Raw genomic sequence first — 18867 nt, forward strand, 5'->3', positions numbered from 1 at the left:
AACAATAGCTCCACACTATTATTTTGATGATAACCTGGTAGAGCATGAAATGAAAAGTAGCAAATTTGACTAGACAAAAATATTCACATATTTAAGTCTCTGTTGGCTTGATAACATGAACATTAATGTAACTTGGATATTTACTGCACAATTAAGAAATCGAGAATAGCCAGAATGAAGTGAGAGTGTGGAGCAACAGGAACTCTCATTCATTGTTGGTGCAAAATGGTGCAGCCACTTTAAAGACAGTTGGGTAGTTTCTTATAATCTATACATACTTTTATCATGCAATACCAGCAATTGAATTCCTTGGTATTTACCCAGTGGAGTCGAGAGCCCTTATGTCCATACAAAATCTGCACGTGGATGTTCATAGCAGCTTTATTTATAATTGCCAAAGCCTGAGATCAACCAAGATGTACTGAAGAATGTGAATGGATAAACAAGCTGTAGTACATGCAGACAATGGAATTTTACTCAGTGATTGAAAAAAGGAAAATGCGCTATCAAGCCATGGAAGGACATAGAGGAAACTTAAAGGGTGTCACTGAGTGAAAGAAGCCAATCAGGAAAAGCTGCAGACCTCATGATTCCAGCTATGTGACCTTTTAGAAAAGGTACCACTATGGAGACAGTGAAAAGATCAGTGGTAGCCAGGAGACTGTGGGGAGGAAGGGGTGAATAGGCAGAGCACAGAGAATTTTTAGGGTAGGGGGAGTACTCTGTGTGATATCACAGTGGATGCGTCGTCCAGACCACAGAAGGCTCGACACAAAGCATTCTGATGTAAACCATGGACTCTGGGTGATGATGACATGTCCACGCAGGTGCATCAGTTGTGACAAATGTCTGGAGGGGGATGCTGATATTGAGGGGGCTCTGCACGTTGGTGGGGAGGGGGGATGCTGGCGGAATCTCTATACTTTCCTCTCAATTCTGTGAACCTCAAACTGCTCTAAAAATAAAGTCTAATAAAATGTTTTCTTTTAAACATAATTTCCCATTGGAAGTTCAAGATTATCATTTCATTTGTTTTGGATTGGTGACTTTTGAAATGCTGAACTTTGAACATTGATCTGCTTGGAACACTCACTTGAATGACTATTTCCTTCTCAACTATGAGGTTATTGTGGAGACACTGTTCACAAGCTCCACTTGGTTATCAATTTTCTTAATATCATATTTCTTAATATTAAAAAATAAGACATCCCCCCTCCAAAATACCTGGACATTAGTGAAATTGGAAAATGTCTTAATTTTAAAGAGTGCTCAGTAACTAAAGGGAAATCTGATAGCGTGCACGTAGAGAAATCCATCTGGTATGGCCAGAAATTCGAAGGATTAAATACACAGAAAAATGTTAACACAAGTTTACTGATGATAATCATTAAATACGAGGAGCAAGATTTGGCACTTGGAGCTGTGCAAAGACAGAGTTGACTCCCTCAGTGTCCCTTGAGTTCATCTTTGTTACAGGTGTTTTGTGAAACCCAAGTCTGGGTAAGTTCTTGCCTTAAAGAAGTGCACAATCTTCTAATGTCAGTGGTTTAGAATCTATCTTAACATTTTGGGATGATTTAGCCTCTTTTCTCTGCAAAGCTGGGCGTATTTTTGAGCCATCTCTGTGTCCATCTGGCGATGGCTTAGATGGGAGAGAGGCAGCAAGGTCACTTGCTCTGCAGATGTCAGAGAAGAACCCAGTCCCCACACCTGTGGCGTGCGTGTCACCTGTCATCTGTGGATTCCCTCATTGGGAAGTGTGAGGATGATGGAAACCAGCATGGAAACCAGCGAACTAGATCGTTAGTTTGTCACCAAAGTGAGGAGTGACAGCGAAGGCAGGGGAAGCCCGTCACAGCAGCACTGAGATCTCGAATTTGCTCCCCGTATTTGACCTCTTGGGGAAGAACCACAGGCAGTTTAACAGCCTGAGGACAGCAGTGAGGAAAATTCTTGCCCGTCTGAGAGAAGGATTCGGGGAGATGGAATCACTTTTAATGCCTGTTTGTTAATATGGTCATATATTTGACATATAATGTGTAAATTTCACATACACGGTATGTGAACTTGATACATTTATATACTGGAATATGATTGTCATTGCCTCTATAAATGATGCGTGGAGATTAAGTAAAGTTATCCCAAGGCAAAAATGAGCATGACACCTTCAGTCAGTGGCGAGGAGCTGACTCTACAGCCTGCATGTTAAGGTATCTGAAGAGACAGGTGGGTAAGACTGAGAAACTGCAATCAGTACCAAGACAGCAGGACTTCGTCCTACAGATAAATAACTTCTAAGCAGAGGATGTATTTCCTAGGCTACCACCAGCAGACTAAGAAGTCCACTCCAATGTGTACAATAACACAAACACAAGAGTTTCATTTTGACCTTGTAAAGAGTCTCAGAATTCCCTCTTTTGTAGGGCAAGGGGGACTTTGGTCTCTGTCATTTAGGACTCAGACTGACTGAGGCTCTCTGCCATCTTCAGTACATGGCTTTCAATGTCTTCTCTGTACTCTTGGCAAAAATGAAGGACACTTGGAGATAGCTGGGCAGCTCTGTGGTCTGTGCCGGATGTGAAGCATACATGACTGCTTGGCACACGGCTGCACCTAACTTCAAAGGAGGGCGGGAGGCTTAGCCTGGTTGTTGTCCAGGAAGAAAAGGAAAGCCATGGAATGGACATAACTAGATTCGCCTTATAGAAAAATAATGCTGGCGGCAGGGGAAAGGATGTCCCAGAATGAGGCACGTTCCTGGGACTGTGGGAGAGTTTGGGTACCAGGATATGCGGGGAGCTCAGATGATGGATGATGGGAGCTTGGACACGGCCCTGGAAGCAGAGTCAGAGAAGGACAATTAGAGGAGTTTATGAAGGGCTGGGTGGTTCTGGGGATGGTAGAGGCCTTGGATCCTGGGGGTCCTGTGTGAAATGTGGGTGTGGTGTCGTACCGAGCATGGAGACTGGGCAGTAGGGGGCCAGCCAGTGACTCGGTAGGACCAGAATGTTAAAATCTGAACTTCTGGCTCAGACTGACAAAGACTGTGTGGGGTTTAACCAACTGTTCCAACATGGAACAGAAGGTGAGAATGATGGGTGCCCTGAATGCTGAGGGCCCGTAGCTGTGCTGTCGACCACGGGTGAGCGCTGGACCCCAGGAGGCCCCCCAAATCGAGATAGCCCTGGGTCACATCACGATAGGGTCCAGAATAGTCTCTGGTCATACCGGCCGTTCAGCAAAGTGTAAGAAAAATATTGTGCCATCTCTGGAAACATGTTCAACTTTTTAAGTATCTGAAAATGAATGATTTAGGTGTGTTTTCTCACCTCTTTAAAAGTCACTGGCAGCAATGGGCACCCAGAGCATCGTGCCGGCATCACCTGCCATCCAGGCGTCACCATCCAGGACATACATACTGCATGTTAGCCCCCAGGCTTGTTTGCTTGCTTGGGCCATTCTGAAACCATCCTCCCTCTTCCGCCCTGTCTTGTTGTTTCAAATGCCAACTTTGCAGTCATGAAGACACTTATGTTAGTCATGGAAACCGTGGAGAATCCTTTGTTTGAGACTTTTTGGTCATTGCATCAAATCACAGCGACAAGGGGACCAGGGAGTCTGGGACATGCAGGATTTTTCCTAAGTGGAATCAGAATGGACCTGATTTTCCTTTCTGTGAAGAGGGAGTGAGCCAGCAGTGTGGACTGAATGTTTTCTGCCTTCCTTAAATTAGTATATTGAAACCTCAGTGCCCAGTGTGATGGTATTTGGAGGTGGGGCCTTTGGGAGGTGAGGTCTGTGGATGGGGTCCCCTGGGGGCTTCGTGCCTTCATAAGGAGAAGAGACCAGTGCTCCCTCTCATGTGAGGGCACAGCGACCTGCAAGCCCATAGGAGGGTTTCTACCAGGAACTGAACCACCTTGATCTTGGATGTCTAGCCTCCAGAACTGTGGGAAGTGCATGTCTGCTGTTTAGGCTGCCCGATCTGTGGCATTTGGTTAGAGCAGTCTGAGCTGAGATGCTCATTAAGCCCAAATCCATCTAAATAGAACAACTGCTATGTGGATGCGTGTGAGTGCCTGCATGTGTGTGTGTGTGTTTAGGGGGCTGGGTTATGCAGAAACATGAGAGTAAGGACCTGCACACCTGGAAGGATTTGCGTGTGCCCAGGGCATGTACCGAGCTGGACTTCCCACTGCAGGAACCCAGTCCAGAACCAGCCAGAGCACGGAGGGATGGCAGGTCACCACGGTGACTCTGTTCAGATCTCCTAAGTCTATGAGCCAAGGCCAACAGGGCACCACATGTGTTGAGTATGTAAAGAAATCTTCACATGGATTTTACACTGCAAGGCAGATAGAGGGAGTGAGCTGCCCAGCAAGCACCAAATGCAACTCAGCTCCCTGGTGATGATGCAGAACTGTATCTATCCAACATCAATGCCGTATTGCAAACATAGATGCAGATATGATCACAGAAATGAATACAGACTAGGTGTGGGCTGAGATCTCGGGCTTAGATCTAGGTACATATATAGGTACTGCGATTCTTAGCAGAGATCTCACTCCTCACTCTGTTTTCGTGTTCATGTGATTTCTGATGAAAAGCATCACACGACAGAAGAAAGAGCTTTAAAATTTCTTATCGATTCCATCAGTTTTGCATGAAAAAGATACTCATTTTCCTGGACGATAAGAGCTTTGTCAAAGTTCAGAAGATGGGCCATTAGAAAAGCTTTTACGCTGGTATTAATTTCTAATAAAAATGCCAAAAGATGAAAGGAAAAGAAACTCACTGGAGTTTCCCCATCAGATCCGTGGTGGTTTTCTCTGATCTGATATGAAGTGTAGACAAGAGTGAAGCCGGCAGAGCTGCCTGATGGTTGAGAGTGGGAGCCAGGAGGCAGAACACCTGTGCTTGTCCTGAGTCAGCAACTGTACCAGCAGTGCCTACTTAGGAAATTTTGAGGTTGTACTGCTTCAGCTTCCAAATCAGCCCATAAAAACATGTAGAGAAGTGCCTGCCATGAGATGAGCACTAAGTCAAGAGTTAGCTACCATTACTGTTGATCAAACCATCCTCATTATAGGGATCATTTGAGCTAATACATAGGTGCATAGGGGTTATCTTTAAAAAATTGTCTTAAATTTTTAAAATTGAAATGTAGTTGATTTACAATGTGTTAGTTTCAGATGTACAGTAAAGATTCGGTCATATATGTATATATACATATATTTATATATCTGTTCTTTTTCAGATTCTTTTCTATTATAGTTCATTACAAGATATTGAATTTAGTTCCCTGTGCTATACAAGAGGTCCTTGTTGTTTTTCTGTTTTATATATAGTGGTGTGTATCTGTTAATACCAAATTCCCAATTTATCCCTTTGGGGGTATCTTATCTTTCATTTATAATCAAAATGTCATTTAATTTTCCAATATTTGATTCAATTTGCTCCATTTTATTGGCTACAAATATGTTCGTTTTTGCAAGAGGTATAGGAAATACTTGGAGTCCATCTGTAGAGATTAAAAATGGAAAATGTGAACTGGATGGCAACATCGTCATGACTGAGACTGTTGGGTTCAATCCCAGGCAGCAGGTGGAATTGAGGTCCCTGCACCTGATGCTGACAGAGCGAGCTCACAAATGTTGGCATGAAAGGGGAGGACCTGGAAGGACCTATAGTTTGGCCTCTTCAATGTCACTCAACTTGGGGTCCAGCTGACCTTTAGTACCAGACCCTAGGAAACACCTCAAGGGCCACCTTGCATGTGGCTCTGACAGGTTGTGACTGACTTCCTTGGGGAGGCTCAAAGCCACCAGTCAGCAACCGGAGAGTAGAAGCCTCTGGGTCAGACCAGTGGAGCCACACCTCCACCTGAGGGGCAGTAGGGCCAGCACCATGACAAATGCCAGACCAGGTACTCCCCAAATTGTAGAGGATTTCCTTTTTTTCTCTCCAGGGGTTATACCAGTGTATGGAATTTTACTCTACCAGGTAGAAGTTAGCTTTTACATTTAAAATATTTTTTTTCTTTTGTCTTTTGAGGGCCGCTCTCACGGCATATGGAGGTTTCCAGGCTAGGGGTCTAATCAGAGCTATGGCTGCCGGCCTACCCCACAGCCACAGCAACACTAGATCCAAGCCACATCTGTGACCTACACCACAGCTCAGGGCACTACCAGATCCTTAACCCACCGAGCAAGGCCAGGGATTAAACTCGCAACCTCATGGCTCCTGGTTGGATTCGTTTCCGCTGTGCCACAACGGGAACTCCCATTTAAAAATATTTTTAAATTGAGCTTTAAAAATTCCCAAATTAGCTCACATCATGCTTAAGGGTGAAAGGCTGGATTCTTACCTTCTAAGATCAGGAACAAAACAAAGGTGTCTGTTCTTTCCACTTTTGTTCTATCCTGAAGGCTCTATCCAGGACAGGCAAGAAAATGAAATAAAAGTCATTTATGTTGAAAGGAAGTAGTAAAGCTACTTTGTGGATGACATGATGCTGTATATAGAAAATACCAAGGAATCCTCTAAAAAAAAACAACTAGAGCTAATAACAAGTTCTCTAAGGTTTCAAGTTATAAAATTCAATTGTATTTCTACACAGTAGCAATAAACAAACAAAATATGAAAGCAAGAAGATAATGTTACCTTCAATAGTATCAAAAAGAATGAAGTATATACTTAGGAATGATTTTAACAAGAGAAGTATAAAACTTTGAACATTATAAAACATTTAAAGAAATTAAAGAAGGACTAAATAAATGAAAAGTCATGTTCACGGATTAGATGTTTCAATATTGCTACGATGGCAATACTAACGAAAGTGATCTACAGACCCAGCACACTCCCCGTCAACATCCCAGCTGGCTTGTTTGCAGAAATTGACAAGTTGATCCTAAATTTCATATGGGAATGCAAGGGGATCTGTAACAGCCAAAATAGTCTTGATGAAGAACAAAGTTGCAGAACTCACACATCCCAATTTCAAAGCTCAATTCAGGAGTTCCCGTTGTGGCTCATTGGGTTAAGAACCCAACTTGTATCCATGAGGATGTGGGTTTGATCCCTGGCCTCGCTCAGTGGGTTAAGGATCCAGAGTTGCTGTGGCTGTGGTGTAGGTTGCAGCTTCAGCTCTGATTCAACCTCTAGCCTGGGAACTTCCATATGTCACAGGTATGGCTATAAAAAGAAAGAGGAAAAAACTCTCACTTTTTCAAAGCTTCTGTGATCAAGATAGTGTGGCACTGGCAAAAAGAAAGCCATATGGATCAATAGAATAGAATGGAGGATCTAGAAATAAGTGCCCACCTCTTTGGTACATTGATGTCGACCAGGGTACCAAGATGAGTCAATAGAGAAAGAATATTTTCAACAGAGTTGCTTGGACAGCTAGACATTCACAGGCATAAGAAGGCAGCTGGATCCCTACTTCCCACCATGCACAAAAATTAACTCCAAATGAATAAAAGACCTACAGAAGGGCTAAAAGTATAAAACTCTTAGAAGAGAACATAGATGTAACCTTTCTGACCTTGAATTTGACAATAATTTCTTAGATATGACATGAAAGCAAAAGCAATCAAAGAAACATAGGTAAATTTGGCTTCATCAAAATTAAAAACCTTTGTGTTTTAAAGGACAAAATTAAGAAAGTAAAAAGGCAACCCATACAATAGGAGAAAAGTTTAGCAAATTATATTTCTGATAAGGGACTGTATCCAGAATTCATATATAAAGAATTCCTACGACTTGATAATAAAAAGATAAGCAACCCAATTTAAAAATGGGCAAAAGATCTGAACAGACAGTTCTCCATAATATATACTCAAAGAACCAATAAGCACATGAAAAGATTCTCAATACCATTAGTCATTATGGAAATGCAAATCAAAACCACCAGATAGCACTCAAATGCCCCAGGATAGCCATGATATTAAAAAAAAAAAAAAAGATAATAACAAGCGTTGGTGAAGATGTGGAGACATTAGAACCTTCATGTACTGCTGATGGCAGTCTAAAATGATGTGGCTGCTTTGGAAAACACTTCAGAAGGTCCTCAAACCGTTAAACTAAATGACCCAGCAATTCTGCTAAGAGTCATATACACCAGTGAAATGAAAACATACCTCCACACAAAAACTTGTATATAAGTGTTTATAGCAGTGCTATTCCTAGGGGGCCCACCAGCTGGTGGAGGAATAAAGAAAGTGCGATAAGATAATCCAACCAAAATATCACCCAGTAATTACCAGAAATGTACTGGTGCAACACGATGAACTTTGAAAAGATGCTAAGTGAAGGAAGCCAGTGACAAAGGACGAGGTATTGTACAGTTACTATGAAAGGTCCAAAATAGGAAAAGCTGCAGCTAGGGAACCTAGATTAGTGGTTACCTGGGCCTGAAGGAGGGAGCTGGCCTTCATCGGGGGGTGCGGGGTGGGGTGGGGGGAAGCAGGCAAAGGCTGAATGGCTAGTGACTGCTAATAGCTGTGGCATTTCTTTTGGGGGTGATAAAATGCTCTAAGATTGTGGCAACGGTTGCACGACTGTGGATATGCTTAACACCATCAAATTGTATGCTTTAAATGGGTGACTAATCTGGTGTCTCATTTGTATTTAAATAAAGCCGTTCTTTTACAAATTTTCAATAGTAGATGATGGTTTATTTCGGCGGCAGTGACGTCCACTAGTCATCGAAATTGGTCAAGTGCCTGGTCTGTCAGCTAGAAAGCCAGGTGGTTACTACACTGCACATGCTACAACACTTGCATCTCGTGTGGGTTCACCAAGCCTCTTAGCTCAGGACAAGGGTTCATTGCAAAGAGCAGGTTCGAATACCGCGCACTGCCAGGCGGGGATTTTTCAGGGTGGACATCACTGCCTCCGCGTGTGTCCTTGCGTTGCAGCGTTACCTTGAAAGAGCACAATACAGTTTTGCCTCGGCAGACAGATTATTTGCAGTAACAAATGTATTGCCAAACATGAGTGAATGGTAGCCCACGTGACGGGAAGGACGGCGAGTCTAAGCGTATATACCGCCCCCCGACACACACAGGAAACGGAACTTTTTTTTTTAGGGCCACTCACAACATATGGAGGTTCCCAGGCTAGGGGTCCAATCAGAGCTGTAGCTGCTGGCCGACGCCAGAGCCACAGCAACGCCAGATCCGAGCCAAGACTGTGACCTACACCACAGCTCACGGCAACGCGGGACCCTCAACCCACTGAGGGGGGCTGGGGATCAATCCCACATCCTCAGGGATACTAGTCAGGTTTGAAACGGAATTATTTTTAAAGTCAGGTGGTAAAGCATTTACTGTTGTATCAGGCCGGTGGGGGTGGTGGGCTTCCTTGTTTGGGCTAATAGGGACCTGGAGGCTGGCAGACCTGTCCTGGGCCTTGGGCGCAGGTCCCTTGGAAGGGAGGCGGGGTCAGGGGAAGGGGTAGGGTTCCAGGCCCTGGGGAAAAGGGTCTCATACAATTCATTTAGGTCCTGATGGAGGAGACGCCTAAGATCCTTGACTTCGATTCCTCATCTGTGTAGAGAGCCTAGCACAGTGCCTGTGAGGTTTGTTGAATGTTGAAAGGATGTGAGGTTTTAATTCTTTTTAAACCATTTTATAGTTATCCTCTTCTAAGACAATACATTCTCATTAATGTCTTTTCTTTCTGTCTGTCTTATTAGGGACACAGAGTCTAGTTTGCTCATAGAAGATGCTACTGAAAAATAAATAGACTCAAACTTTTAAAAATGTCGATAGGTGGGTCAGCCCTGCAAACAAACAAATGAAAAGTTAAATCTTCATTGTGTTATCGGTTGGTATGAAAATGCTGCAGGGACTGTTTTAAAAACAGTTTCCAGGCACATATTGGGAGGCAGGATTTTTCCTCTTACTTTGGGTCCTGACATGTGTCCGAAAAGCTCCCACTTGTTTGGGCGGTTTGGTGGTCGTCCCTTTCAAACGTAAAAGGGCTCGCCGCCCATGTGGAGGGGTTGATGGCTTTTTCCACGATTTCATTTCTTTACCGCTGTCAGGAGTGAGGAGCGGATCAAGTGTCGCCGGTGTCAGGGAGGAAAGGAGCAAAGCTTCCCAGGCGAGCTGGGCGCTTCCTGCAGGGGGAGCGAAGGCAGGAAGGGGAGAAGCAGGGGGGCTGGACTGTGCTGGAGAGCCCAGGGCAGCTTCCCTGAGCTCCACCCAGAAGTGTGGTCGCCTTTGTCATTTTAATTGCTCTGTGTTTGTGGAGTGGGGCCTCTGTTTACTTATAGCTTGGGGCTTGTGTTTACCAAGCCTGGTGGAGGCCAGTGACAGGCCTCCTGCGAGCTCTCCCGCTGTATCTTGAGGCACTCTCCTTTCAGTGTCTGTGCCCGTCTAATTCGTGAGCTTCTGTGGAGCAAGCACAGGAGGGTCCAAGGCCCACAGGGAAGAATTACACCTAATTACTCAAATAATTGCTAGGCTGTTGCCTTCTTAGTCACTGAAAATCATTTCCAGGTCCCTGGCTTTTATAGATAGTCTTCTGGAGGCAGGGGGACACAGCCCCCTTTTTAACTCAGCCCATTCACTCACAAAATCAGAACACTCGAGCCTGCAAAATTAATAAGCACCACTTCCATTACATATATTTTAGGTTGTTGTTGCCGTGGCGATAAAGTCAGGGACATTGAATCTCCTCTGTTGAGCCATTGTTATCATCCCTGGCCATCTGCTGCCGAGGAGTGATATTCCATCTCATTTGCATGATGACTGATATATGGGAGGTTTGGAAGGACATATGCCACAGCAATCATGTGATGAAAATTAAAGTGAAAGTTTTGGGCCCAGAGCCGAAAAAAAATCTGTGTATGCGCATGAGGCTGTTGATGTGCAAATGTGAATCATATTGAGAAGGTCTGAATAGGGAGGTGTGACGTAGAGAGGGGACACAAACGCAGGTGCTTATCTCTGCGAAGGCAAAGGCGCTGGATGTCACATCATGGGAACCACCTTTCAAAGAAACAGCTTTAGTGTTTCCGTTCAGCACACAAGGGAGGAGAGAAATATAAGTTTGGGAAACAAACAGAAAAGTAAGTTCAAAACTTTGGAACCGCGTACTGCTCGCACGGATGTTTAAGTCACTCAGAATTTTACTGAGTTTTTGTGTCTCAAGTAGTCATAGTTGATGCTGTTTCGGGGGCGGGGGGTGGAAATGACACCAGTAAAGGTTGAAGTTTCGAAGTCTGTAGATGGTTTTTCTGATGTTTGTTTTGAACTTCTGCTTCTGGTTTCTGCTGTGTTTATACTTGGTTGTTATTTTCAATGCTGTGTCTGTGTCTGTTTTTAAATTTTTGTTAAAAGGGTTACTGTATCTTGGTTGAGAAGGATTCAGAATAAAATGTCTTGGTGCAATTGCATTTATACTGCATCAGTAACGCCTTTGTTCATATACATTTTTGAAATGTGCAAATTTGCAACACAGAAAATGCAGTGATACTTTGTATACTTTTTTCTCTGAGACAAAGTAAAGTGGAAATAATTTCTGAGATCACAGAAATTGCCAGTGAGATCCCAAATCTGACATCTCACTAGGATCCAGGAAATCTTTTCTGGAGGGAGTGGGGGTTGTCAATGCAACAATATAGGTTATTTTTAGAAACAAATAACCAACATTGAAAAGATATTTCATATATTCTTTTTGGAAAGTCAAAATTCTGGTCGTGGCTCTAGGTAGGGGAAAGAGTTTGTGGGAAGTCCCAAAGATCTTTGAAATGATAAGTATGGTATTTATAAGCTTGTCTTTAAATATTTAAAGAATTGAATAAGAGCAGTCTCCTTAAAAAATGATATGTTTCATTTTTTGATAAATGTGGATGTCAAGAGACTCTTCAGAAAGTTAAAGAATAATATTAGAAAAGGCTGAAGAAGGAGAAGGACTTAATACTAGCCTTGAACCAAATTTTGCTGAAAGATGAGCTCAATGAAATGTTACTGAAGGATAGAGAAAAATTTCAAATACCTTGATAAACAGTGCTTTGCCTCATATGCCTTTCATCCTAACAAGGCATTTATTAAACATGTTTTGATACATTGTAGAAATAATAGAAGTCTCCTAAAGGGTTGTAGTGAGCTTTTTTCAGTTTCAAAGAACAAAGCAGCTAATAGGCAATGTATGTAAAATAACTTCTCCAATTTTTTTTTTTTAAAGAAAGTGAATTATTGTCAGAAAAGTTCTACCGACTCTTATCTTGTGCCAAAAATAGCACTGCAAAATCCCACAAACTCAAGAGGGAAAATTGATGACGAAATCTTGGATATAATTACATATACTATCTTTATGTTAGGGAAAAAATAAATAAGGCCCAGGGAATGATGAGATTCACAGTCCAAAATAAAACTGAAATTAGACTTTCCCTAACTTTTTTTTTCCCTTGCAAATGTCATCTGCATATTATCTTACTTTTATGCTTGTAACCTAAGATTACCAGTGATCTCTTTTCTCCTTATTCTGAATATTCAGTTACTCAGTGGTGATTATTGTGGCCTTCTTGGCTTACTCCAATATTAGATTAATATAGATTTCTTGTGCCAAATTAGCGGAAATCACTGTAGCACATAAGAGTGATTCACTCTTTTTTAGTTGTATTTATGTTATGGAAGCAGCATCATTTTAGGCTTAAAAGCTTTTATATTTTAAATTTGGATATACTGTACCTTAGAGAGCATAAAAGGTAGTTGTATTTAAAACCTTTCAAAGTACATGGGAACTTTTATGGAGATTCTAATTTAGTTATGATTCGAGGAGCTCTTTTTTTTTTTTTTTTAAGAGTGGCCATTTCTATTCAGCTCTAACATCAATCAGTAAGATTTAAAGTTTCCTGATTCTTCCTGACTTAGACATTATAAGCACAAATTAACTAGGGTAGCTATGCTAGGAGCTGTCCGTGGTAGCATGTTCTTTAAAAAGTTAGCTGTTATAAAATGCATATCTGCATTCTCTGTGTAATTGGCTTTATTACCATTTTTAAAGGTCAGGATTAAATTCTTATTAGATAAATTAACTTGGTATACACACTAGTTATTTGCAGATAATGTAACAATCTTACTCATAACTCAATTGCAAAACTAAACTTCCATGATGTTAATGAATGTTTCTGGTTGCAGCTTTAAAGTATGTATGAGCAAATAAACAAAAATCACAAGCTATTAAATGTGTGCTTCTTTAAGTTGACATTAATATAAAAGCACAGTGCAAATAGTCTCCATGGTAGTAGGGCAATGCGAACAAACATCAAAAAATGTGACTTGTATGACTTTATTGCTCTTGAAATTAATTCTTGTCCTTATGTGACCTGCCATGTCTGCTATAGAAATCCAAAAGATCATAATTGTTTGATATGAAATGCAAAAAGAATAGTTAAATTGAAAGTTTAACATCATGAAATTCAAAATCCCAAGCGGTATATAAACATTAAAAGAAACTTTGGACTGCTAATCCTAGGAAATGAGTTTTATGGATTGAATTCAACAAGGCTTCAGAAATGATTCCATCTGCTGCCTAGCAGCTGGTGAAAGGATAAATTTAATTCATTAATTCATTTGGAAAAAAGGATCCAAAGTAGTAAAGACTTCATTGCTCATAATGCATATAGGTGAAAACACAAACTGAAATCTAGCCCAATTGATCATCCTAGATAATGAGCTACATTTTGTCTTCCCTTTTTTGGTAAAGGTCTTAGTGATTGAGTCAATACGGTGTTGATTTTTACGACAATAACCAATCATTTCTAATCACTTCCGTGATTAAAAAAAAAAAAAACTCAGGGAAATTCAAAGTAAGTCTCAGTTTTTAATCTAGGGAACTGTGGGCATTAGAAATTTTACGTGTTCCCATTTTGCATATGTGTCCATGGCAACCGTGTGTGTCTGTAGGCTTACAATGTATACATACCCATACTCTGAATCATATACATTCCGAATCGCTTCAATAACTACTTCTCTTAAGTGGTGCCATCCCATTTGTTGAAATATTCAAACTTTTTTACTACTCAGGATAATGGCAGCAAAGTGTGCTTGAGATTCCAAGTTCGTATTTACTCCAAAGTTGCAAGGTTCAAAATAACTCTTGTTTTGCTTTTTCCTCTTGCGACACTTCGAGCCAGTTATCCCAGCTTGTTCCACTCACGTGTTCTGGAGTACTTCAAAAGATAAAAAGTTGTGCTTGAAGCCGTCTTGATCACTTTGACATAGAACATGGGGAAAAGATTCATTTGGCTGGATGGCCCAGGACTTTTTAATATCTTTGCACAAAAATAGAGGGTTGAAGCCCAGTGTCTGGAATTGTTTAAATGTAACCAACATGATGAGATACCGAGAAAGTTAGTGTTGTTGAATTCCCTTTAACTTGGAATCTACTCGTATCGGTGGATTTTTTTATCTGCTGGCATTTTCACGAGAGCGAGTTTTCCCCTGGAAGTGTAGGGCTCACCTTCTGGGCCAGGTAAATATGTCCTGGTTGCCAGTGAGTGGATCATGATGGACACAAGAACACCCCTGACTGCTTCCACCAGCGTACATTCTAGCCATTCCTTTCGGATGCTGATTTCATGAATGGCTTTGACTTTTCTTTCTCTGTGGCCATAGCTCTGTGGTGGGTTTGTTGGATTTACTCTAAAGGTTCTGTTTGCACCCTGTGGGCTGGGTTAAGAATCAGGGTTTATGCATTTACTTGTACTGTTGCATTGTTTATACAGCTTTGGTTTAGTTTTGATCTTTTCTTTTTTTTTCCTTTCTTTTTTTTCTTTTCTTTTTTTTTTTTTTTTTTTTGCCTTTGAGGCTCTTCCACGGTGTCAGCTGCTGACTGATAGTAGGAAAAACGGCCTCGTGGTGTGAATGAAAGGGACCTAGCGGTTGGTAAACAGAGATAAGGAATAAATAGAGCACAGGCAAAAGGAGATAGTTCTGTGGGGGCCCAGATTGCTGCCAGTCTGTTCAGGGGAGATGCAGGGCCTGTCCTTTTCCCAGATTAAATTAGTGTGCGAAATCTCCAGCGACCTCCTCCCCTTCTCCGCATACTCTTGAGCCAAGCTGAACAGCCTCTGCTGTAAAGTATTCATTTTACCCAGGGACAAGCCGGACAATGGACCTCTCCCTGATACTTACGGACAGCTGTCGTCATTCACGGAGCTGTCAGCATTTCATTTTTCATAGGAGTTAAAAGGGTTTTTACCTTGTAACTGAAAGAGGGCATCACTGCAACTTTGCCAGTTCCGAGGCTGCCTGGGCAGGGGGTGGGACTGGGGTGGGGGTGACTTCGGAGGAGAAACTGCTAGAGGAAGCAATTCTTTTTGGGTTTGCTAATATGATTACACTGACACAGAAATTAAATTTCAAATCTGGGTTCCTTGCTGAGAGAAAATATCTTTGATTCTGAAAGTTTAAAAAAAAAATTAAGGTCACCAGTGCAAACTAGATGATTTTTCTCCGCCTCCCTTACCCTTGTTTTGGCTAAATCTCCATGTGTTTTATTACCTGCGAGTAACCACCCTTAAACGGTAAGCCTGAAAGATACCTCGGTAGTGTCATATTTTTTTCCTTTTTTTTTTTTTTTTTTTTTTTTTTTAGTGATTTACTGCAAATATATTCAGCATTTGACTGATTAAATAGACCTTCGGCAACCTTGAGGGTCACTGTGTGGAGTATGTACATAGAAAATGCATCAGCGCATTGTACCCTGGCAGCTAATGAGATTGGTCGTTAAGTAAATGACACAAAGCCTACAAAAAAAGCTTAGCAGCTCACTAGAGTATCCCAGTGTCCCCGCACACCACACAGCGACACAAACCCTGGACTACCCCAGCCTACCCTGCTTTATTCTACATCACTGCTTCCCTGATGTCAGCGTGAGAGGCAGAGAACAAAGGCTAGGAGGCACGGGTAAGTCAGTCTGGCAATTAAGCCCCAGGGAGAAAGTCGAACAAATCTTAGCCTAACCGTGGCGATGCAGGTCGGACGCTCGACAAGTAGGTCAGAACGGAGGGATTTTGCTGTCTCTTCTGGAAATATGGCTTCAGTGATCAAAGCTCTGATGCGGCTGTTATTGTTGTTTGGTGTTGCCCTTGCACAAAAGTTTTTAAATTTCCAAATAAAGTGTACTCCAAAATGCCAGTGAACTTGAATTTGAGAGCTATGCTGTCTGCTGGAGAAAGGGGGCTTTTGCAAGGGACGGCCATGCAGGTGTGTGTGCAGGTTTGAAAAACTTTCAGATGCATGAGGGAACTTTGGTTTTAGTTAGTCCTACTGCTTTTAAGAGGGAACGGAAACCAGGGCATGACTGCGTGCAGTGAAGTTCATTCTCATCAATACAAAATTGTCCCATCCGCTAGTGTGTATTTACCATCTGTGGGATAACCGTTGCCTTGATCAGTATCTTAAAAATCAATCAATCAAACACCAGCAAACAAGGAAAGGAAAGCTCCTGTTTTTCTGTGTGTTCCTTTTCTCTTGAATCTGCAAATAAAATCTTTGCTGTGAATCTGTAATATTGAATAGGATTAGTGGTTGTTTGCTTGCTGGACTTGGGGGTGGGAATCCAATCTCTCTGACACTGAGCAGCACTGGTCTGGCGTGTTCCCTGAAAAATGCATTTAGAATTGCAGTATAGCATTGCAGGATCCTTTTAGAGAAATATGGCAACAGGAAGTTGCCAGAAAGTCCTATTTGCCTTGCTGAAATGTCCGTCTGCCTTAGACCTGCATACTCAAAGGACGTTTAGTTCAAGAGAGAATGGTGGTGTTACAAGACATTCAGGTAAATTCAATATTTTATTCTAAGAACTGTCAGCTCAGGGGATTGTCAACAGTTTGGGAAACTCTGACAATCTCGTAGAGAACATTTTCAAAAGTATTGCTAAGTGTGGTCTTTTAAAATAGATGGATTCATAATATCCGCGTCAGGATTCAATTTTTGAGGACCCTGTCATTTAATATTAGAATGGCACGTCATCTGCTCGTGAATTAAAACTCTCCATATTACAGAGAAACCAGTTTGCAAACTTGTGTTCCTGGTCCAGAGACATTTTTATTTATTTAAGAATATGGAAATATTATGATACAGAATAAATTGTTTACTGTTAGGATTCATGAGAGATTCACAACAGAGGTTCATAATATGGTCTGGGTGATCAGAGGTCACATACTTCTTTTTTTTTTTTTCTTATCTTGAAGTACTTTTCTCTTTCCAAATATATTCCCAACATTCATTTTATGTATATGAGTCCTTTAAGACTATGCATGTACAGTATGTAACAGGTCTTATGTATTACAAACTCTATTATTTTTACAGTAACCAGAATTTGAAAGGAAATAGATGTTGTGAAGAAAGTGGTATAATTGTACCTTGTTATTTCAAGTAAATTATATGTAGGGAGGAGAGACTTTGATTTAGCTAAATTCAGATGTTTCTAATATGTAATCTCATCACCAGGCCTTTCACCGTAGAAATCATGGAAAAAACACGCTTTCGGAAAGTGGCTACAATTGCTACCTAACAATTGTAGTTGAAGGCAGAGTTATGCAACTAGTTCACTCTTCGGAGTGTTCTAGATATGTGAGGGTCTCCTTCTGTCCTGAGCATTTAAATTTGAGTCTGGTGTAGTATATTGGGGGTGGGGGGTGCTGATGTTTGTCATGTGAATACAGGAGTGAAGTGAGGAGAAAACACAATCCCTTTGGATGCTCTACGTGTTTCGCTCCTGTCCCAGCCGGCTTGGCCCATGTCTGCTGGGTGCGTCCCTGTGGCTAAAACTGAGTGGGAACTTCCACAGAAATAGAACTGTCGCCCTTCAAAACCACATCGAGCTGTGTTGTAATTAAGACAAGAGGGCACAGATCATTACTTTTGCTTTATGGGAGCTCGTTTTCACCACTGTGGGTCTTGAATTTGAAAGATTTTTTTTTTTTCGTATTTAACTATGAAAGGACACAAAGAAAGTGATAACTTTCTTCTTCAAAGAGATTTGAGGAACTTGATTTCTGTTGACAGAAGTCAACTTTATGCTACTGAACTTTTATTCAGATTTGCTTATTTGAGAAATAAGTATTCTAAGTTCAAAGGCTGGGACTCCCTGCTGGGAGTTAACTGTGGAGGCGTTCCCAGCCCAAAGGACCCACATCGAGCAGCTAGGGAAGGTTTCCGAGGGACCAGGCCATCCTCGTAAGTGCCATGTGAGTGACACACAGGGACAAGAGAATCTGGCACACTTCTTTCTCGAGTTCCTGTGTTTGAAACCTGGCTCTTCTGTTTACCAAATCTGTGGTCCCCGATGGTTCTTTAAGGCTTCTGAGCCTCAGTTTCCTGGCCTGTTCGATGGGGCCTGGCGTGGATCAATCTTGTCCTATGACCACTGTGAAAATGAATTGAGAGCACGTTCCTCTGGCCCCTGGTGGAGCGTGCGTGCGTAGTCTAAAAGCTTTTGCTGCTTCAACTTTCCCTGGAGCCTGAATCAGGAAGGGACCTGCCAAGACCATTGCACGTTTGCGCCACCCGCACAGAACTCTGTCTCGTGTTTTCACTTTCAGAGCCCTCAGTTTTGTGAGAGTCCTCGAAAGATTGTGAAAAGTCCCTTTTACGTGGCTGTGCGTGCTCATATCAAGGCTAAGGTAACCGGTTAAACATCCCCCATGGGTATGGATGTGTGTGATGACATGGGCTTATTTATGCATAGTTTGATTAACAGCAATCAAAAGTGACTGTGAGCATGTCATTACATTGCAACGTAAACTTTCTATAAGCAGAACTACTTAATTTAGTTTAATTTCAAAATGAAATATCCACAATTTAAATATTTAATCAGAGCGAAGCTCTGTAAATACTATTA

General features: G+C 41.8%; 1 protein-coding gene across 1 annotated transcript in view; it reads left to right on the forward strand.

The window, feature by feature from the left end:
• Positions 1-3073: 3073 nt before the first annotated feature.
• Positions 3074-18867, forward strand: part of LOC125128686 (suppression of tumorigenicity 18 protein-like) — a 138760-nt gene continuing 122966 nt past the window's right edge. The window contains exons 1-2 of the mRNA XM_047782868.1: positions 3074-3085; positions 18569-18649. Of these exons, the coding sequence (XP_047638824.1) occupies positions 3074-3085; positions 18569-18649 (93 nt within the window). The remainder of the gene's footprint in view (positions 3086-18568; positions 18650-18867) is intronic.

The sequence above is a fragment of the Phacochoerus africanus genome, chromosome 6, assembly GCF_016906955.1.
Source record: "Phacochoerus africanus isolate WHEZ1 chromosome 6, ROS_Pafr_v1, whole genome shotgun sequence".
NCBI classification, from domain to species: domain Eukaryota; kingdom Metazoa; phylum Chordata; class Mammalia; order Artiodactyla; family Suidae; genus Phacochoerus; species Phacochoerus africanus.